Source organism: Anabrus simplex, chromosome 2 (genome assembly GCF_040414725.1).
Source record: "Anabrus simplex isolate iqAnaSimp1 chromosome 2, ASM4041472v1, whole genome shotgun sequence".
NCBI classification, from domain to species: Eukaryota; Metazoa; Arthropoda; class Insecta; order Orthoptera; family Tettigoniidae; genus Anabrus; species Anabrus simplex.
The window spans coordinates 170,206,843-170,231,439 of NC_090266.1; the positions used below are offsets into that span (position 1 = coordinate 170,206,843).

At 36.5% G+C, this 24,597-nt stretch overlaps 1 protein-coding gene across 1 annotated transcript in view; it reads right to left on the minus strand.

Moving 5' to 3' along the window:
• Positions 1-18,971: 18,971 nt before the first annotated feature.
• The window catches only part of sls (sallimus), a 281,400-nt gene continuing 275,774 nt past the window's right edge, over positions 18,972-24,597 (minus strand). Inside the window, exon 74 of the mRNA XM_068226121.1 lies at positions 18,972-20,329. Coding sequence (XP_068082222.1) covers positions 20,189-20,329 — 141 coding nt within the window. The 3' untranslated portion in view covers positions 18,972-20,188. The remainder of the gene's footprint in view (positions 20,330-24,597) is intronic.

Here is a 24,597-nt window from a genome sequence, read left to right on the forward strand (position 1 = left end):
TGAAATGGGTGGAAGATCACATTGTCTCCACACAATCGACAAGGTGCATTATACACTATCAGTTCTGTTTTCCTGTCTTCGCAGACTTCGTTAGATACTCACGGGAAATATCTGAATACGATGATTTCAGACGCGGGCAATTTAAAACCACTAGAACGGATTTTTGACATTGAAACACAATGTGTTTCAGAAGACTGCCTGAATCGGGCATTCACGAAGTGCTTATACTGTGATCAGTAATTCTGTTTTTGACATTTTATACTTTGTGGTCATGTTCATCCTCATAACTTTCATCTAATTCATCTAATGGCAGCATGATATTCAGTTACGTAAGTTTCAGATATACTTCTTTAATCAGCAATTTTATTTGGCTGAGTGTTGAAATAAATTGTGATAAGTTATTTAAATATACCTCACTTGTGCCTCTCACATTAAATTACCTGGACTGACCAAGTGGAAATCTCTTCTGGTCTCTGCTGAAAACCACAAAGGTACTTTTGGCTAAAGCTCATAACTCACTGTCATTACCAATAACAGATCCGTTTAAAACACTGAGGTGTAATATGTTGGAATATAGCAAGAAATATAACATTTCAAAGATCAAATGTCACCAGAAGGGAAAAAACATAAAAAGATTGAATGCCAAGTAGGAGACACTAAACTGATGCAAGCAAACCATTTAAGAATGTTTTGCACCACCCAAGGCCTGAACAGTTCATGATTTCTTCTTTTTTTGTGGCCTTATTCCCAATTATCTGGGGACAGCACCAATGTGGATTTAGCCCAGTTTTATAGCTGGAAGCCCTTCCTGATGCCAAATCTACATGAAGGAATGTATTCACTATTGTGTGTTTTTGTGGTGGTTGGCAGTGTGATATGTTGTATGTAAGTACATAAAGATGATCATGAACACCCAACCCACAAGACCAAAGAATTAACCAAGTGCTGCTAAAATCCTTGGCCAGGATGGGAATCAAACCTGGGGCCCTTTGAACCTAAACTGATGATGATGATGCTTGTTGTTTAAAGGGGCCTAACATCGAAGGACATCGGCCCCGAACCTAAACTATGCTGACTATGCAGCCAGAGTCAGACACTGAACTCTTCATAATATTTAACACAAAAGTGGATACCAGAGACATAAATGTAACATATCCACAATACCTATGGCTCACGAATGAATGAATGAATGAATGAATGAATGAATGAATGAATGAATGAATGAATGAATGAATGAATGATGTGACAGGGCATTCAAAAACAGATTGAAATACTGGTGATATAGTCCCAGAATGAACTGAAGAATGTCATCCCGCTATTAAGGAGCCTATAAATTGTCCTGTACGACCAGAAGATGCATACAGTGACCCCCATTTAATAATAAACCAAACCAAACCCCATGGCGCAACAGTCCTGAATGGCCATGGCCTTCCAAACGACTGCTGTTCAGCCCGAAGGCCTGCAGATTACAAAGTGTCATGTGGTCAGCACAACAAATCCTCTAGGCCGTTATTCTTGGCTTTCTAGACCGGGGCCACTATCTCACAGTCAGATAGCTCCTCAATTGTAATCATATAGGATGAGTGACCTTGAACCAGCCCTCAGATACAGGTAAAAATCGCTGACCTGGCCACGAATCGAACCTGGGGCCTCCGGGTAAGAGGCAGGCGTGCTACCCCTACACCGCGGGACTGGCTTGATCCCCATGTAATACAACCTCAAAATACCACTGACCTTCCACCTTGCTGTATTTACTGAACACTGTGTGTACATTGTGCAGCATTTGAAGATTCTTTACTTTCTATGACACTGTGGAACTGTTCAGGATCCAACCAGCCTCTGAACTGAGGACTCAACCTACAGCATTTCACTCATGATTGTGAGGAATTAGACATATATGTTGCATTTGTCGGTGAACTATACAATGTGCCCAATGCAAAACAGTACATTCTACGTGATGTAGTGCCCATCTGTAACATACCCTTATTCTGGAAGCATACAAGATGCTATGGTTGCCAAGAAATCATTATTCAGTATCTCCAAGTTGAAAGTTACAGACAGATGTAGTTACAGAGAGTAGACAAATCATGCAAGGAACTCAACATTGCTTGTATTCATTTGATGATTTCATGTCCAAACCAAATCACTTTGATTCACTGCTGCATATCAGCCAACTTACCTCACTGTAAAATGACTATGTGAACATGATCATAACCTTTTACAGTGACACATAGTCATAAATTCTAAACAGTGTCCATAGCAGGACAAAAATGCTTCCTATCCTTTAGCAACGTTTTGCTATCAAAAGGTAGGACTATGTGCAGTTTTGTTTAAATTAAGAGAGATTTATACTGAATAAGTATTTCTTCATGTTTAATGTTGCTAATGAGACTTACATAGGTGATTAATACTGACTTTCATGTGTGTAGGCTACTTAGAATGTGTGCCTACCAAGGAATGCAATATAAAGAATCAAGATGAAGCGATACGTTGCAGACCGAGATATGAGTGATGCTAGTAACACAATTCATTCTGCACCCAGTTTCTGTGATGAATGGTGTGAAAGTATGTTGTAAAGGAACAGTCTGAGTGATCATTTCAATGGGCTTAGCAGACTAATATGTGATAGCACCTTGTGGCTCAGTGAGGAAAACTAGGGCAAACTACTTGCACGTCATCTCCCTACTACATCTCTTCAGAGATGCCCAGGCTTTCCATGACACTGTAGAACTGCAAGTAATGAAAATCATTTTATTTTCCGTATTGAAAGAATCTCAATAATAATAATATAAAAGAATTTATTGGACTCCAACCTATTCAATACATTACTGAATAGGTTATTGAATAGGTTGGAGTCCAATAAATTCTTTTATATTATTATTACTGTAGAACTGTTCAGGATCCAACCAGCCTCTGAACTGAGGACTCAACATACAGCATTTCACTCAGAGGGTCTTGGAAACAGACCAATGTTTATGAGTACATACACATCTGGTCATATAATCCCCTCAGTGAAAAAAATCTCAGGGTCAGTGGTTGACAAAACCAGACATGACCATCCCAAAATACAACGCGACTACTGAATTGGAGTCTCTGAACAGTTTCTCTCTCTCGGTGACAATTATACCATGAAAACAGCAGCTTACATTTATCATCTTCTTGTGTCAAAAGGTATAGAGTTTGTTGAATCCAGTGACAAATATGAGATAGTTTCAGAAAATCAGTAAATTTGGTAACTTCTCCTATCAATATTATCTCACATAGTCTTTCAAAGAACAGAGTTTTCTTCACTTTACGGGATGAGTAAATTGCAACTGACAGTTATTAACAACTTCTTTTATAACCAGTTAATCAATTGCTTTCACTTTCACCTGGGAAATTATCCTTGGAATTCTTTTGAAAGAGTGAATTTTTTGCCGAGTTATTTTAGTCGTTATCATCACGACATATTTGTCTGGACAAGGAATTTTTTAAATAATATGTGCTGTTATAGTGTGTAACTGCAATATTATCAGGAACAAGTTTACTTCATCTGAACTCAAAATAAGGCTCTATCCTATCGCTTGCCAGGAAAAAGTGACAAAAAAACCATGGAAATACTGTAGCAGCCTGAGGATAGTTGTAGAAGTTGTGGCTCGAGATTCAACTTCACCTCCGGCTATCCAGTTCTATAGTGGAATATATTTAAGCAAGCTTGGCTATGAAGGTCGTGTGTATGTGTATGAGTCATCAGTCCATAGACTGGTTTGATGCAGCCCTCCATGAGACCCTATCCTGTACAAACCTTTTCATTTCTACGTAACTATTGCATCCTACATCTGATCTAATCTGCTTCTATGAAGGTCATCTGAATTAATATGATGAGGTAATAATAATTTTCTAAATCCCTATCTTTTTGTTGACAACAGTCAAAATTAAAAGAAAACTGAAAAATGAATGATAATGAAAATATTATTTTAGCTTTAAGTTACATAAAAAGAAAACTGAATAACTGATTCTTAGAGACAAAAGTAACAAAATGAAAATATATACATCTGGAGATCGATATCTTATTCTACTCCTTCTACTGCTTTTCCCACATATGTGGGGTCGCGGGTGTGAACTGTGTCACACATGTGGATTTGGCCATATTTTACACCTGGATGCCCTTCCCGACACCAACCCTATATGGAGGGATGTAATTACTATTGTGTGTTTCTGTGGTGGTTGGTAGTGCAGAGCGTCTGAATATGAAGAGAAAAGTGTTGGGACAAACACAAACACCCAGTCCCCGAGCCAGAAGAATTAGACACGATTAAGGTCCCTGACCCAGCCGAGAATTGAACCCGAGACCCTCTAAACCGAAGGCCTCAGCGCTGACCATTCAGCCAATGAGTCGGACAGATTGATATCATTATAAAATGCCTATTTTGTATTAAAAAGAGAGTTACCTATCCATAGTACACCTTGACACCATGAACTCACAAAAGAATAATTGCTAACAAAATTACTTAAATACAATTAACATATCGAGCATATTTTCGCCTCACAAAGTGAACACGTTTGACATTCTTGCTTTAAGTAAAAAAGAATGATACCAAATTTCCATGAAAGGTAAAGTTATTTCCTGTTTATATAAATTCTGTCTGGTACAAACTCCAAAAAGTAATATCAAGCACTAAGTTGGTAAGGAATCATTTTCAGATGAAGAATCTTCATTAATTTCATAACGAGATGATAATCCAAAATCACAGTTCTCTCTATTTAAATGGCATTTCAGTGTGGATCTACAGACAATATAACACACAGCTTCATTTCAAGAAAAGAGGAAAATTCAGGAAAAATCCATTTCCATACCTTTATAGCTGTCTCGATCAATCTCAGCTGCTGACTGTAACATATTTTTTCTAAGAATCCACAACAAGGTGGACTATTGTTATCTGGAAATTTTATGGACAAAGGGGTCTAACATCTAGGTCATTGGTCCCTACATATCTGATTTCACCCCCAAGTACATGTACCTTATAACAGTACATTAATAGTAATTGGTGCAAAGATGAGAAACATCCACCCATTAGAATCCTAATTAATGTCGTCAAGATCTATTCCATCCACATGTGAGGTCTTAAAGAGTCTTTCATAACACAGTTGAAATGCCACCAGAAGCATGTTACCAACAGCTGCTTTAAGCAATTTTTTATAATACTGATCTCTTCAAAGTAATCAATCACCATCAGTGCAAGCAGACTTAACACTGTCACACTGACTAACTTTTAAAAAATGACTAAAATTCGAATGTTGTTATTAGAGTAATAACAAGTACAATGAAAGAACACATTTTGAATTAAGGGGAAAACCAGGTTAAAACAAATTATTTAATTACTTAAGTTCAGTAGCCATACTGAGTCCAATTGATAACTCTCACAGGGGCTATTGAACATTAGATATCATAACATCTACCTCATTTTAAAACGTAAAATGTTAAGACTTGAAAAACATAGGTATTTGCTTTCCCACCACAATTAATTACATTATTTCATTAGGATTCTTGAGCCGCACACAGCTGTGACCAATCAATGTAGCTCACAGCTAGAATGAGACTTGGTTTAAAATATTTTAAAATATAATATTAGTCTAAACAATCATCACAGTATATTGTGTACATACAAACTACCCATGATTGGATCTAAGTACAATCAAATAATCAGAAAGTAAATGTATGTTGCAAGATCAACAGTCAGGCAATAAAAAAATATGTTATCTTTGTGGATAGGACAGCAGAGTCTAATCCAAACACTCTATGAAAGACCAACGGAATATTAGAGAAAGTTCTGTTTTAAGATATTTTAAAAATAATCCCATTTCTATTGAAGCCAAAAATACTATAATATCTCATTTGACGTAAAGAATCAAATTTTCAAAATTTTAAACAAAAATGACAATTGTTTCCAATATCTTTGTAGACAGATTCTTAGTTACTTGATACTAAATTGTAAAAGCAAAATATTAATGGACCAAGAATGAGTAAGTAGGTTTTAGGTGTTTTATTAAGTTTGGAATGGATCAAGAATATTTATCAAAAACCATTTTAGGAATGAGAGAGTTACAAACTATAAAGGTGTTACTAAAACTATGCTATGGTAAAAGTTAAAAATATATTTTAATATGATACTCAAAGTTTTTTAGTTCCTCTCATTTAGCATTGCATGACTTGGTTGTTCTAGTGAGGAGCAGGCTGAAAAGCAAAGCTAAAAATCAAGGAAGATGAAATGTCAATGGTCGATAACAGTCACTGAAAACAGATGAGCAAGAAAACATTTCACAAAATGCAAACTCAGAAATGTTTGCACAGAGAGAAAATACCCTGACTTATATAAAAGAAAAACTATACCCTATATTAGTATAGATTTGAAGATGCTTGCTCAAGTATATAGCACTTTCATTGAATATTTTTGATGCTATTTCTTACTTGAGAAAATTGAGCTCATTGGACTAATACCAGATGATTTACTTTTTTGCATAGATTGATATGAAAGAAGAAGGTACCACTGCGTAGGTAGTGGCCTGGATTATTATTATTATTATTATTATTATTATTATTATTATTATTATTATTATTATTATTATTATTATTATTAAATTGTGTGCATCTTCAAATTCACCTGAATTGAATTAATGATGGTAACAGAGTTAACACAATTCCTCAGACAATGTTAAAATTTGTGATCCAAAGTAATGCTTGACATTATTTTAGTGATTTAACAAATTAATAAACTAGTCCTCTGTGAGAGAATGGCGTTCACTTCATAATTTGATAAAAGTGATTGATGATAAATATACCTATAGGACAATGGCAAATGATCCATTCTGTATTGTATTCACTGTTAACTTACTGTTGCAGTTTTCAGCAATGTATCATGAGGAAATTTCTAATCCTCATAGTTTATGGTTTAATGTATACATGTACAAGTAGATTATATACTTTAAATATATAATCTGTAGCAATAACAACGTCCACAAGCATAAGTCCCTAATTTTACCAATCCATTCTTCGTAAGCATTGGACATAGATTTGAAATCAGTGCATAACCATGGCAGGTACCTGAAGACACAGTACAGTTATCCTTACTTTCTTCTGTTTTCACGTCCAGCACACTGCACGAGGAGTTAAAGCTGACTGCACCTGCGAACTCACCTTCATTTGATTTCTCTCCTTACTGGTCATCCCAGGAATATGCGCGACCCCAGAACTTAAAAAAGTATTCATCTATTCCAATGTTGTTTCCTCTACCCAATGTTCTATCTTCAAGGGATTATTCCACACCAACATCACTTTAGCTTTCAAAATGCTGACTTTTACACTGTATTCACAGCTTGTCTTCACAAGACATAAGACTGCAAGTTTTCAACACAACAATTTTTTGGTATAAGCCTAATAAGAGAGTTCAAGCCACAATGTGGCATTTCTCTACGAGTGTTCTTTAACATACTGAGAGCTGAGTTAGAATTAGTATTCATTAATTTTTCATAGGAATAAGGGCAGCAAAATTTAAACAGAATGCCTGAACTGACATATTCTTGTACAGCAAGTAGAGGGGTACACTAAACTTGGGTTCTCACATTCCTCAATGTAGTGTAGCTCTTTTCAGGCACATATCCAATAGAAGTGAACTGCATGTAACTTTTTACCCCATACCAGCACTCCTGCCATTCTTAAATCTCTGGCAATACCAGGAACTGAACCTGAATCTCCACAGATGGCAACAAATAACGCAAAACTGCAATGCTACCAAGGTGGACAGTACAGGAAATGCTATAACCAGACTATAATAAATGTATTAAACAGTGAAAATCGTATAAGCAATATAATTAATTTTCATTATGCATTCAAAGCAAGGTAGATATTTTAAATGAATGCACAATTTATGATTACCAAAACACCATTGCATCCTTTCTCTCTTATAATGTCCGGCTCCATGGCTAAATGGTTAGCGTGCTGGCCTTTGGCCACAGAGGTCCTGGGTTCGATTCCCGGCAGGTTCGGGAATTTTAACCACAATTGGTTAATTCCGCTGGCACGGGGGCTGGGTGCATGTGTCGTCTTCATCATCATTCCACCCTCATCACGACGCGCAGGTCGCCTACGGGAGTTAAATCAAAAGACCTGCATCTGGCGAGCCGAACTTGTCCTAGGACAGTCACGGCACTAAAAGCCATACACCATTTCATTTCTCTTATATTTGGGCAATGGAACGTGTAGCCTATATAAAAGCAGCACATTTGAAAAATACAGTGAAATCAGATGCAGAAATAACTACCACATGGCACAATGGCTATTATTATTTATTCCACCCATGGATGTCCAATTCAGGTCAGGATTCTCATCAACTACAGAACAATGAAACCATTTTCATACAAAATGCAATGCATGAAGAATTAAATTGCTAAATACTCACCAACATTAACTAAGAAATGGTTCATACCCAATGTGGATCCAGCACCAATAACCCATGTTGACTGTTATATTTTAATTCTTGGCAGTATAAGATTTTCCTAATGTACTTCTACTTTTGTAGTTTTACAGTATCACAGATATTAAAGTCAAGTGGGAGTTAAGATCAGGGAATTCCACGGGATTCATATTCATATTTTACATTATAAAATACTAATAGACTGTATCTTGTTTGAAGAAATCTTTTTCAACCATCATCAATCACCGCATTTAGGCCTGTCGCCCAGGTGGCAGATTCCCTATCAGTTGTTTACGTAGTCTTTTCTTAAATGATTTCAAGAGGTTGGAAGTCTTTCAATCAATTCCCTTAGTTATTCCAATCCCTAATTCCTCTTCCTATAAACAAATATTCACCTCAATTTGTCCTCCTGAATTCCAACACTATCTTCATATTATGATATCTCCTCCTTTTAAAAATTCCACTCAAGCTCATTCATCTACAAATGTCATTCCATGCAATCTCTCCACCAACAGCTCGAAACATCTCACTTACTCAAGCAGCTTATCTGCTTACTCCCAAGTGTTCCCAGCCCAAAGTTTGCAACATTTTCACAAAACTACTCTTTAGTCGCAAATCACCCAGAACAAATCGTGCTGCAGGGGCGTATTCTCCTTGAATGCAAGGCATTCATTGCATGCGTTATGATAACACAAAGAACTGTCTGATTTACGATTTTAGGTTGTTTCAGGTCAAATATTAACGATTTCATCTCTCAGAAGTTCAAAAGGTCCGCGCAACTGTACTAGTTCCGTTGCTTGATTACGTGTGGTGCTGGTGTAGTCTCGCCGTCTACTCCACTCTCGGAAGAAAGAGACAGCAAATGGAGGAGTTAACGACGTAAGGCATTCAATCTTAAAATTTCATTCAGTGGCAGACGTAGTTCTGAAACCCTCCGAACGATGTCGCTGCAATTGAAACTTGGTCAGAATTTGTCACCCCATACCCGTGCTACCCTCTGCCATCTGTTAGCAACTTGGAGAAAGTCGACATGTTTACAGCGAACGGGACACACAGATTACCCCCTAGCGAGAAACCAACGTGACGAAACTGACCAATGCCACTGGGGTGACTTATCTCCAGTGCTTGAGTTGTGGCTAACTAGTGAGTTAATTCATTGTGTGTTTTGCTGATTAGTGAGTTCATTCTGTGTGTGCTGTTCCTGTGCTATTCGTCGTTTTCGGAGTTTTATTATATTTTGCGCAATGTAGTATTAACGATGGATGAGTCTAAAACGGATATAATTGTAAATCAGTTTGAAAAGCCATTTACTGGCCGTTCGTTTGATGAAAAGATGCAAATAGTTAAAGCCGCGAGACCTCTACCTTCCCTCGTAAATTTCTTCTTCTTCTTAATCTGCTTACCCTCCAGGGTTGGCTTTTCCCTCGGACTCAGCGAGGGATCCCTCCTCTACCGCCTCAAGGGCAGTGTCCTGGAGCTTCAGACTCTGGGTCGGGGGATACAACTGGGGAGGATGACCAGTACCTCGCCCAGGCCGCCTCATCTGCTATGCTGAACAGGGGCCTTGCGGGGGATGGGAAGATTGGAAGGGATAGACAAGGAAGAGGGAAGGAAGAGGCCGTGGCCTGAAGTTAGGTACCATCCCGGCATTTGCCTGGAGGAGAAGTGGGAAACCACGGAAAACCACTTCGAGGATGGCTGAGGTGGGAATCGAACCCACCTCTACTCAGTTGACCTCCCGAGGCCGAGTGGACCCCGATCCAGCCCTCGTACCACTTTTCAAATTTCGTGGCAGAGCCGGGAAGCGAACCCGGGCCTCCGGGGGTGGCAGCTAATTACATTAACTACTACACCACAGAGGCGGACCCTCGTAAATTTAAAAAGAGAAAACAAGAATTGTGTACGCACGTTTAATCCAGAAACTTACAGTAAAACTGTTTGGCTCGAGTTCACCTACATGTAATTAGGGTGAGTAGAATTGAAATTTACTTAATACATTGTGTTAACTGCATGGTTACTAGTTGCATGCCTCAGTGGAGATTCCAGGATACGCCACTGTCGTGCTGCTTTCCTTTTGATCTCCTCCAGTTCTCGAATTAAGTAATCCTGGTGAGGGACACTTCCTTCAATGAACTCATAATAAAGAAAGAGAGGGGCAGCAACATCATTACAACAATTACAGGAAATGAAAAGTTCTTTTCAAAAATGGACTGATAAAGATTCACCAAAATTAACCTTTTTCATTCTAGAAATGCACTCCATAAACTGGAGTGGCTGTGCGTGTGTGCGTGTTAACGTATTACTGCTAGGAAGCCAAGCTCTGCATTCGGGAGACAAGTGGGTTCGAACCCCATTATTGGCTGTCCTGTCCGACTCATTGGCTGAACGGACAGTGTACTCGCCTTCGGTTCGGAGGGTCCCGGGTTTGATTTCCGACCGGGTCGGGGATTTTAACCTTAATTGGTTAATTCCAGTGGCACGGGGGCTGGGTGTATGTATTGTCTTCATCATCATTTCATCCTCATCACGACGCGCAGGTCACCTACGGGTGTCAAATAGAAAGACCTGCACCTGGCGAGCCAAACCCGTCCTGGGATATCCCGGCACTAAAAGCCATACAACATTTCATTTCATTTCATTGGCTGTCCTGAGAATGGCTTTCCGTGGTTCTCCATTTTCACTTCCAGGAAAATACCAGGAGAGTTCCTAATCATACGGCACAGCCTATTCCTTCCATCACCTTACCCACTTTTATTCACTATCATTCATTTCATCTTCATTAGCTCCTTGACTGAGGTTGGCATCAGGAAGTGCATTTGGCCATAAAAACATGCCACAAAATTTCATCTCGCCTCACCTCCGACCCCATATCAGGAAACAGGACTGAGGGGTAGACATACTTCATGAACTAGCTCACAATTCTCAGATTATGTTTTTTTTTTTTTTTAAAGAATAGGTGGGCTCATGGAGATGAAACCAATAGTTAGTTGAAAACAAGATGCTACATGGATACTTTTCTGTCTCACATAAACTTGTTCAGAATATCAGCATCTGATGAGGTTTCCATACTGAAGCTCTTTTATTTTATACAAACTTAATTCACATACTGTTCTAGTCTTTCCTGTGGAAACATAGAATACAAGTAATTTCCTCCATAATACAGTTCAACAAATAAGATGTCATAGAGGCGAGCTTGCAGTTGAACACATGACTTCGAATCTCCTAATTTTAAGCCACAAGAATAAGATTTCTGTTGATTCCAATCTATTGCAAGGTGTGTTGTCTAAATTTCACACAAACTGATTGTAATTTGAACTTTGGTCATATGATGAGAAACTAGAAACAAAATTACAGAGCTTTAATGTCCTCTGAGTTTTGATGCTCTTATCATCAATACCTTCGTTCTCTCAAAACGCATCTACAAGGAATAATAATTAATTATGTACCTAGACCAATGACTGCCACATAGGCCCAACTAAATCAGGACAAAGTTTTATATAGCACTAAAGTTCCTCTATCGACTTTGGTGTGGCATTATATATCTCAAGGCAGAATATGCTCAAATATGGACTTAAGAATGGATATGCATGAATATAAGTAATCTAAAATCAAATAATATAGTATTTCACAACACTTTCTCAATTTAAATATGAAATGAAATAAATTTTCAGAGCTATGATTCAGGAAATACAAGCACCAAGTGTTAATACATATTTCAAATACTTCCACTACTTAATAAAACACCCGTGAAAGTCAAGCAATATGGCTGAGAATGTCGTCACATTGACCATATGGTACTCCAGTATCTGCAGGACATCTGGCTGGATAGCAGTTGTCTTGGCAGGCCAAGGCCTTCAATGGACTGTTGCGCCATGAGTTTGCTTATTGTGCTTCATAAAGCATCCTTATAGAAATACTCACTAATAACCCTTGCCCTTTTCAGTTTGTTTTAATCACAAAATGTTCAGTTTCATACAACGATATCAAATGTGCCCATAAATTAACATTTGTAAGATTTTAGACACAGGATACTTAAGTTTGCATCCCTGCTCTATGACAGTGAATGTTGTGAGGACACAAAATATATTCACAAACTGACAATACCAGACCTAAAATCAATGAGAACTTTGCTGGGAAAGTATCCATAATTAAGAGGTGTAGGCTAAGAGAAGAATGAATATGTTTGATAGTGTCTCATAAACAAGAATTGGCTTGAGCGGTGGTGTCATGTCGGGTGAATGGAAGATGGAACATTACCTGGAAAACTAACAGTCATAGCAGTAGAGCATAAGAAAAGTAAAGGGAGGGCTGTTGAGACTCTGAATTTAATGATTGTAAGGTGGGAAGTGTAGAAGCAGCTGCAATGCTAACAACAAGGTATCTGGTCATTCACAGAGGCTGAGAGGCTGGCAGATTGAATAATGAAAGACATAACAGTTTATAATATTCATGGGGCTGTGTGTATGTGCAGAACCTGGTGGGATGAAACAAGGGAGTCAATGCTAGTTGAGTAGTTTATCAGCATTTAGTTTCTTTGGTACACTGAGAAAACTGTGAAAATTACATGGCTGTTACAGCACAGCATAAAGAAAAAAATGTTAGTAGGTTAGATTTGAAAGACTTTCTAGAACCTCAAGATTTCCAAGAGGTGTGTGCATCACAAATCACAGTGATTCTTTGCTAATTAAACTGTGAATGATCATCCTACGAAGGGACAACCACACTCTGTACGGACTGCCAAACTGGTGAAAGCAGTAGCTGCACGGATGTAATGTGCGAAAACCATCAATAATGGTCTGTGAAAATTAATATTTTCAATACACGAGTCATGTGTTAAGAAAGAAAAGGAAAAAACTAGAGTATGCTGGAAGTTCACGACATCCAATTTTAGCCACAGTAAAATACAGTGAAATATGAAGCACCAGTTAGCTCCATTCCAGTGAAGAAGGGGTAGAAAGCCAGACTACATTTACATATAATCCTGGAGACACTGATCAAGGATTTCAACACTCACATAACCATAAATGAAGCTACTGGCAGGATTCAGCACCTGTTCATAAAACTTGAACAACCTAGCAGTGGCTTGAGATGAATGTTGAAAATTTAATTTCTTTTGCTGAATGGTCATCTAGTGATCGTGACTTTCAACCCTTGAACTACAAAATAGAAACTGTTTCGTATTCCATCAAGACAATGTGAGGCATCAGTGTCTTTGGCCACTAGCACAAAGGTACACAAGACTGTCCAAAATATTTCACCACACCAACCTACTTACTGGACATTGTGCCACCCAACTATCATACGTCTTGGTTACAAAAAATTCTCTAAATAGAAATGTATTAGGTTATTTCAACAATATCAAAAACAACTTCTTGGCCTTCAGACCTACACAGATGAAGTTCTTAAATTGCTGGGAAGATGGACTGAGGCTGCTGAAATGTTGATACTTTGATGAGTAGAGACTGTTCTTTTAAATGTACAATATTTGTTTCATTCGTATTTAATACTCCAAACTCTCTGGATAAACCGACAGTTATTGTCCAGTCAACAATGGCAATGATCAACGAATAACTTTGATGTGTTCAAATGCATTAACAGAAATTAATCTCTGAAATTGAAGGAAGGTGGACCATCAATAAGCAGGGAGATTATAAGGACTCATCATCTAATTCATGGCACTAACTTTACGTCAGGATCACCAAGGTAATGTTCCAAAACTATGATCATGCACCTATAAAATTAAAAAAAATATATTTTGAGTTGAAGAAAAGCTATCAGAGTAGCAGTGATTTACTAAATGATTGTTGCATTCCTCAGGACATTACTGAATATGAATTAATAGTAAATTTCACTACCATTAATGTCAGCTGTGACAAAATTTTGGGCTCTTGTTTTAGACAGCTCCTTAATGCTCTTAATGAGAGTGAGTCAGTTACACTGTAGACACTTGAGACAGAAGGAAAATCCTAAGGCAGTGCTGGGAATCAAATGAGGACCACCCAACGAGCAGTCAGATAAGATAACCACAACACCGATATTACAGTACGACATTTTACTTCATTTCCCTCAAAATACTGTTAAATAACGAAGTTTACACCAAAATTAAAAGATCTATGGTATGTAATAAACTATCGTACTTTACATTTTCCCTTCTTCACATCTTCCTTTTAGTTAACTATTTTCTAGACATAGAGTAATGTATCATATAAATACTACATCTCTTCATCCTAAAATATTAAAAATATAATGTCAATGTTTAAGGCCCTTGGACTCAAGGTCACAAGGAATTTCATCCAATGAGTGTAGCTTCACATAATGTGAAATGATCCAAGACTGTGCTGGCAGCATGTGTATAAACAACATAATGCATCATGCTTGCTGTCTCACTCAACATGTTAGTGGGTGGGACTTGCCAGAAATACTTCAACAAGGACTTGGAGTTCCCTCCTACTGACAGACCCCACTAGCTTTCTAAGCAGGGAACTGCTCTGGAAGCTATTTTTACTGTGATTTAAGAACATTTTAGGATTTCATCTAGCAAGACTGAGATGGTTTCCTTATGTTATCTCCTCATCTCCAACAACAGTTTCATGTACTTTTACTTGATTCTTTATGATTGGGTCTCTATATATCATATGTTAGTGACTTGGTGCATGTCTTGATAATTATTGAGCCATATGGTCCATGACAATTACTTCATCATGTTTCCCTTGTATTAAGGACTAGCCACAGTAAGAAAGTGATAAGCAATGCTAAGCCCTCCAACCTCTTGAATGTGTATGATAAATGAAGGGTTTAATCATTTTGATTAATATGATAGTTACCTTTCCCAAATTACTAATTTAAAGGGAGACTTCCCTGACATGCAAATGTATTTTAACCATACATAACAACCAGAAAGAAATGTTCCTCATCATTCCATACAATGCACATCAGTCAGATGTGCCAGAGAAATATGAATGGTATCACAGCAAGTAAAAGTATTAGGTAAAAATCCTGAGAAAGGTATTTTTTAGCTTGTATGCATTAACATATTTCAATAAGCAGAAAAGTCTAATAAAACACATCCATATGTAAGTAGTATTATGTGATGATGATCATTATTATGAAGTTATTGTCCATAATGATGGTGTAATGAAATATGAGGGGACATGCTTAGTACTTTGGATAAACAGAAAACAATTAATTTTCTAACAATTATAATGACAGAAAAATGAAATTTAATGACTGCAAAATCCAAGGAATTCCTCTGTCTAAGTATAGCAGTATTTCTCTCTTTCAAAGAAATAAGCTCCAAAGAACTGAAAGAAGGCAGAAAGATGAAGGGAGAGGGGAAGTAGTAGTTACAGTGAGAGTGGTGAGTATGGGGAAGGGGAGGGGAGGGGAAGTGTGATGTCACAGAAACCACACCTTCCTATGCGTCAGGACTGGGCACAGAAAGTAGGGAGGGGAGGAGGGATCCCAAACAGAGACCAGAAATGAGTCTCGAGGATATTTGTACTCAGTTATTTACATGAAATGGTGCATGTGGGGTGGAAGTTGGAGTTTGTCAGTCTAGTTCACATGGTGAATACAGTGTGATGTGTGTGATAGTGCTGTGTAAGAAATCAAAGGGAATAGAGCTTAAGTGATCAATATACAAATTTTGTGCCATAAATACTGTGAAAAACAAGTTTCATATAATCATACAGCCATGAGAAGTTTGCAAGAAATGACAGTTTTCTTTTTTATGTGAATGTGGAAGTGACTTGTTTTTATAGTAGTTTTATGAATATATTTGATGACATACAACAGTTTATATTCAAAATTTTCTCAAGAGTTCGATCAAATACTTTCATGCTAAGTGAAAATACCAGTCATCAGTTTTCTCTTCATCTACTGCTGTAGTAAAATAAAATTAGTAGATACATCAAATAAGAAACGCACACAAAATCTTACAAAAAAAAAAAAAAAACTGGTGGAAGGTAACCCAGTAAAACAATCTACTTCAAAAAATATAAAAATGTATCTTAACATTTGTGAAGAATCTCGGAAATCTCATAATTAAAATTCAGATGGCTAAAGAAAAATAGGTATCTCTATTAATTCTCTGTGTTGTGCTCCAGAAGATAAATGTTCCAATTGGTGAAAGCATTTAAATGAAAACCAGTGGTAAAAAACTGTAAACTGTGTCATTATCCATACTTAAAAGTTATACGTCAATAGACCTTAAACAGGAGAACTGACAGCAGCATATGGAATATTCAGTTATTTTAAAAGTGACAGAAATCCCATATACTGGTGAAAAAAGTTGAGTGAATATGCAAAAAAAAAAAAATTTTAATTCACAAAACTGCGTGTGATTTCAATAAATTCAAGACAAAAAAACTGAAGAGTGGTTTATCTATGGCTGACATTGAATGTAAATAGAGGAAGGAATTTTGGATGACATGTCTGGTATCTGGATTTTTTTTAACCTAGTCCGTACTGCATGCAAAAATGGTGGACTGAAGGAAAGTTAGTTAAACTGGTATTTGGAAACTGCAGTTTTTAATAATTTTAAGAGCAAAGCATGCTTTATGTATTAGGAGCTAAAGGGTTTTAGAAACTGATCTTATTTTCCTTTTGTATCTATTAATACAGGAATAAAATATTTGTCATTGTATCAAATTTCATAGAGAAACCCCGATGGGTACTTTGGGTTTATTAATGTCTTCAAGTGCCATAATATCAAGTTGTTCTTTTTTATTTACTTTCATAGTAAAATGTAATATCAGTGGCTATTATTTACAAAATTTTGTTTTAAACATGTCACAAGAAGTATAGCAAATAATATGAATGACACCCCATCTTGTACCCTCGGCTAACTTCAGAAATTCAAAACCCAAAGTACAAGTCTCTGTATGTTTTTTAAGTTGTGTACACCAACGAATAATGACCTAGAAACCTCAATGACATCACAATATAATACTGGATGCCAGAATTCCCTGGTCTCATCTGATAATATGCCATTCCATTTCCTAAAGAGCCAAGCCTATTCCCAGAAAACTCAAAAGTCCATCCAGAAGGTGATAAAACTTCCAATTCCCCTTTTCATAACTGAATATTGTATATTTGTATTGTGCGAAGTATGATGCTTGACTGTAAATGGAATTAATGGAAATCTGAATCATGGCCAATCATGCACACCTGTGCAGTAACTTCTCATACGTAAGTCATTTGTGATTATCCAGCTGTTGAGAGCCCACAGTTATATTTGAATACATCCCAGCTGTAGCCGAAGAATATATTATGACCAATGAAGCAAGTATTTTACAGAGCTAATTTGATAATGTGAGACAGATTTCTATGGAAAATGGCAAACTGCCACCGAAGAACAGCCAACTCAGCTATGACACACCAATCTGAGCCACATTCCAAAAGTACATCTCTGACAAACAGAACTCATGGAACTGCTTATAACTTAATGACTCACTCAACCAAGGAGGATGGGGAGGGGTAAGGGAGTGTAGTGACTTCAGCTTTATGACTCATAGCTCTTCTACCTTCTGCCAACAAAAAATATACTACCCATAGTAGTTTACACCTAATGCAGTAGCAGACTGAGAATGACTCACAGTTTTATTTCAAACACATGTTCCATTTTAACTGGACCATAAAAGAGGCATTTAAAGCACAAAATGATTTTATTACACTCAAACTGCAATACATGGTAGACAAAAATAGCTGAAATCCACCAGTACTTCAATAAATTCCTACTCGTGAATAAAACACTGAAGGGTAATTTTCAAAGACTTATGCTTTCAGATCTTCTCAGTACTGCTATACATTACTCCTCAAGACATCTAAACTTATTGTGTAACAAAATGCATACTAATTGAATTTATATAAACCCCATTTCAATAAATGAAGGTCAACATAAGAATGTGAACTATAAATTAGTTTGCATTCCTATGCCTTTCTCAGTCTTCATAATGGAGCTTATAAAGGATATGACTTTTTTTCTCCTCTCTTTTTTTTTGTTTAATAATACAGAATTCTAGAATCACTCTGAATTTCAGTAGGTATAGAAATAAATGGTATGAGTCAATCATCAAGTGGGCTGAATTATTTCACTATAAAATAATGTCTCCTTGAAGATGCCAAGGGTTATGCAGAAGCTGCATAGCAAGATGTTGACTGGGTTCCGCTGAGTGAAGGTAAGTAGGGAAGAGACTTGCCTCTAAAGCTGGGCTCCAAATTTAGAAACAGGTAATGTAAAACCACGCACGGGCTGGATTGGGATGAAAATAGCCTGCTTGGAGTGCTGTGACATCAGATATAGCATGCGCACGGAACCAAGGCCAAAGGAGGGGAAATGAAAACGGGTTGGCACTCAAAAGGTAGTTCTCTTAAGGGAAAAGAAGGATACAACTCTTACTCTTCAAACTCTGAGACAAGGATTTTATGTAGTAATTATCTTCAAGGATTGAACTAGAAAACATCAAGGTTTGGATAATGTCAGCAAATGATTTTGGGGAGAGATATTTTTGAGGCTCTCAGTTTGAGCATATTATTTTGGTTTTTATTTTAGACTTTCCACTGTTTACAAAAGCATTATATTCAGCTAATCAACAGCAATTTTATAACATTGCAGTTCATTTATAATAAATTAACAACACAGTTTACAGATAAGCCACTGGGGGGGAATAAGTATATTATAAATAAATATTCCTCTACTAACACCATACTTGGAACATAAAATGAAATCATCTTGGGTTCTCAAGTCTATATTGTAGTAAGCCATATACACCATACACCATATTTTATCTATTCCCCCAACCAGCAAAGGCCACAGACTCTTTAAACTTCAATAAATTACTTATACACTTATTCTGAAACTGTCGTAAGAATTTTTATTACTAAATAAATAATATCCTTATAAGAATAAAAATCCTTACAAGAGCCCACGTAAAATATTGCCATGTTAATGTAAAATAAATAATATACTGTGAATATATGACAAAGAACTTATCCCTAAAATCCCATACCAATGACTAGAATACTCTGGTTAACATAAGATATTGACATTTGTATCCACTTAATAATGCACTTCTTAGACACAGATCATATATTAGTTTTTGCATAAAATACATAGTTATTTACTTGTTTTGTCAGTTTCAAAACTTATATCACATATCACTATTTTTCTACTAATTTTAGAAGTCAAAAGCCCTGTTATAACAAATGCATCAAAGCTTTCAGCAACTGCTTGAGAGTCATCTTTGAAAATAACACTGTCAGAAAAGAATGATGACTACCATTAATATTTGGAAGATATTACTTAAACCATTTATAGACATATTTTAATGACACTTTTTCACCTTTCTCAAAATGAGAGAGGTAATCCAACAATATTGAGAAGGCCTAACATTAAATTACTTCCTCTTCTCCTCATAATAATGTTTAATGTGTCACACATGTAACATGTCCCTTTCCTTGGATTTAAAGACACTTGAAACTGAACTCCTCTTTCAGTCAGATTATAGGCTAATTTTGATTAAATGATTCATTAGAATAACAAATAAATATAACAAATAATGAACTCACAAGAAGTTCACAAATAACTAAATGTTATAACATGAAGGGTTAAGTTTCAAATGCATTTTTGTCCATAGAACAAAGAATGGTGTGTAACTATAATTCACTACGATAACACTGACAGAAACTGTCTGATTAAAAGAAAAATAAAAAAAAATAAAAAATAATCATAGTCCAGTTTAATCCTTACTTTTGACAATCAGCTTGGCAGAGGTTTCCACCTGGCCTGCAGAATTGGTAGCCCTACAAGTAAAGATGCCTGAATCCTCCTCGTAAGTGGTTGTAATAAGAAGAACAACATTATTTCCTTCTTGAATCATCTGCAAAGAAGAGATATATAATAATATTTCCAGATACCGGTACCAATTTATTTATTTTATAGATTTCATGTTTTATACTACGTTTCTCCCTACATAACTTTACACAAAATATTACAAGGACATGGAACAAGGAAAAAGAACCAAAGAACAGAACTTAAAAAAAAAAAATTATGCTCTCTCTTCAAATAATTTTTTCATTTTCATTTTTAAAAACTCTTATAAATTTATAAATCACATTTTTTTTCTTAAAAAGAGAGACATTTCAATGCAAGCACTCTATTCCCCTGCTACCTAATAAATGTCACACTAACACAGGTACGTTTTCAGCAACGCTTGGGTAGGAAAGGGGAGGTATCCCTGTCATTTATTGTAACTAGTGTGAAAATGGGAGACCATAATAAACCATATTCCAGGCTGTTGACGGTGGGGTTTCTGTAGCCACAGACTGGCACATACCACCCAAATCGAACTAGGGACACTCGAGTTGGGAATTAAGTGATAGGCCACAGTACCAGTGTGCACACCCCTCACCACATTTTGCCAAGCAAAAAGACTAATGAAATAGTCACACTCTTGAAGATTGGCATGTAATAACTTAAAAAGCTTTGCACTATTCATCTAAATCTCATGAATTTGATGCAAGGCAAGAGAATAAATGAACTTACTTTGCAAACACAGGTCACGTATGAAAGAAGTTCATTAGTTATTACTTTTGTGCTATATGTTATTAAGTTTCTTCTGAAAGATAATCTCCTGATCAACTCCACAAAGGAGGAGGGCAAGGAACAAGTAACGGTAATTGGAATCCTCTTCGTTGCAGAACGTACATTTGGTGTAGAGCTGAAAACTTGGGGGGTGCGCATCAAATTCTAATCTCCACTCCATTTTAAGTATAGATTTTTTTTTTTTTTTTTTTTTTTACAAGTTGCTTTACGTCGCACCGACACAGATATGTCTTACGGCGACGATGGGATAGGAAAGAGGAAGTGGAAGGAAGCGGCCGTGACCTTAATTAAGGTACAGCCCGGCATTTGCCTGGTGTGAAAATGGGAAACCACAGAAAACCATCTTCAGGGCTGCCGAGAGTGGGGCTCGAACCCACTATCTCACGATTACTGGATACTGGCCCTACAAATCATAGTGCTCTGTATGTTAATACTGATATTTTTTTTCTATACATCATGACTGATACTAACATAAACAATGAATGCAAATAATGAATACCACTGTACTGGACATTAAAGTCTCTAATATTATATTATTTCTTACATATGTAAAGCTCTGCAAATTTTAGAGAAAAACTACAACCCTCCCAATCACAAAAAACAGATCATCCCTTAAATTCCACGTATAGACATATCACTCAGATCAATAGGTTATAGAGGTTCACTGACTGGCACCCAGAATTTACATAAAATTTACTAGATGATACCTCATGGTTTAGGAAGGGAAAAGAAGCATATTTCACATAATTTAGTTTTAAAAAATAATTTTGTAAACTAAATAATGCAACTTTGATTCAATACGATATAATGAAAGTTTTTGGTATTGTTCTGACATTTCTAGTGAAAGGATAATTAAAACTACACATCTATACAGCTTTCGTTATAAATCATAACTACTGCTTTGAGATCCAAAAACCTTAACAAACAGTTCACATTATTTCGACTATAGATTCAAACACACATTTCCACCCATTTGCTCCTCAACTAACATGACTTTGTCTGAAACACCTATCTGTGGCTTTCATATGAGAAAGTTGATTTTTTTTTACTTTGTAGTCTAACATTCATTACTATTTATATTCTGCAATATGGTAACTTAATGAAATAAAACACACTGATTTGAAATGACATAAACTGCCATATCTCTTATAAGTAATTGCAGTTCTACCAGTTAACATTTTTGTCTGGGGAGGCTGTCCCAATTATGGTATCAGTTCTTTCCAGACGCAAAACTGATCAGGATTCTCAGAAATATTCATATCCTGTTATGGAAGTAGAGGAGTGAAAGAGAATTTTATACCATGGATCAAACTGTCTTTTTTTTTTAATTGATCACTTAAATAAGCATCTAACAGGCTCTGCCTAGAGTAGTCAGTCCAATAAACACTGCTATCCGATAAAATGTTAGACAGAAAATCAACGGAACTTGAAACAGTTCCATTCAAAATTAAGGTGACACTGGTCATTTTAACAGCGACATGAAAGTAGTAAAACATTGGGATCCTCCATATGAAAATCACAGACCAGGAAAGATGTGTAAGAAATAAAATATTTCTAAAAACTGGCAGCCTGAATTGTATTTATATGGTAATTTTTGGTGAAAACCATCTCATGAATACCAATTAGTGTGCAAATACTTCTGAGAGAGAAAGGAATCAATAAATTCTGAAGTTCAAACCTGTAACAAAATAATCATTCAAAACATCTACCGCTGTGGTCCTAGAAGAATGGTCTAGTGAATTTCACCACCTTCTATTATTTAAAATTAATAATTATAAGTTAGGAATAAAATTGATGGATGAAGTGGTACGCATAAACCTCCTTCAGTGGTGGGCTCATGTGAGGTGAATGGAGGAGGATACCTAGGAGAATAATACCCAGACATGTAGGGTTAGAGAAGTAGGGGGAAACCAAGACAACAATGGTTAGACTTAGTTTCTGATGATTTAAAGACAAGAGGTACGGAACTAAATGAGGCCATACAGCTAGAGAGGATTATGGAGGTGTTTAGTCAATTTGCACAGCCTTGCAGAATGGACACTGAAAGGCATAACAGTCTATAATGATGTATGTAATTAAACCCTGCATTCAATTTGGATAGCACAAAGATGTTCCTCAGCGTGCTAGTGTAAATTGCCAGGAATGCAATAGGACTCCTAATGCCAGCAGTTTTGTACATGCTTGTAGTTCTCAATTTTCTGACAGGTAGCAACACATATCAGATTATTCAGAATTCACAAACCCTATAGTTTCTATATATACTACAACTATCGTGTTACACTGTTTTATTTACAGAGATAAGTTTTTTCTAAGCGCCCAATTTTTCTATCCACTGTGCAAGGTTGTGAGTAGGAAAATGGCCTCAGCTGCATGGGATTTGTTTGAGAATGATGACAATTTAGACAAGTACATTAATCGGGTCTGTGCCAGTGATGACTACACTGAGTCTGTAGCAAAATCAGGGACATGTAGTAATGATGTTGGTAATGTTATTTCTGACACCAGAAGTTAGAGCAGCAATGACATTGCACAGTACTATAAATCTCATGGTACATTCAATAATTAAACTGACAGTTTTACTGATTTGGAGAATGATGCAAATGAAGACAGTGAAGGGTGTGGTATAAATAGTAAACACAACAATGCCTATATGCATAATACAGGATTTAATGAAGTCTGAGTTGTAACACTGAGTTCAAACCTTCTCCGCTGTATCATGAAACACCGGGTCATAAACATGCCCCTCTTACTGATGCAGATCCAGGGCAGTTTTTCTAACTGTTGTACATTGTGTATGTTGACTGCTCTGCCTGAATGCTGGTTTGATCTTAATTTATTAACTTAACCATTGTAGTTTATTTTGTTTTGGTCCGTATTGACTTCAATCTATTCACTAATGAAAATCACTGTTATACTTCAAATCAGCCCTGTCAATAATTTAGATTTCTTAATTAATTATTATTTCAACATTACAGACTGTACATGTTTTGAGAACATTTTACGTTCACTGAGGAAGAGAACGTACTGTGGCAGTATTATTGGAAATGGGTATTACAAGGGCCAAATACACTTTCATACTGGCAGACTAATTCAAGACAACTTCCTTGGTTTTGAGTCATACCAACTTTCCTAAACAAGCAAATGTTAAAAAAATAATGAAATCACCTACAAATCTTTTTTTTTTTTTTTTTTGCTACATGCTTTACGTCGCACCGACACAGATAGGTCTTATGGCGACGATGGGATAGGAAAGGCCAGGGAGTGGGAAGGAAGCGGCCGTGGCCTTAATTAATGTACAGCCCCAGCATTTGCTTGGTGAGAAAATGGGAAACCATTTTGTTTTCTTGGAACATATTTCAATTAATTCTGAAATGTTTCCACCTTACTGACAATAGTACCTATCATCTTTCCACCTAGCCATCCTAAATATAGTGTAAGGGAAAATATAATATTTTTAAAGTTAGAAACTATAGTGCCTAAGATATTGGAACTTTCCAAAGAGTAAATCAACAGCATGTAGCTGCAGATAATAATATTCCTTGT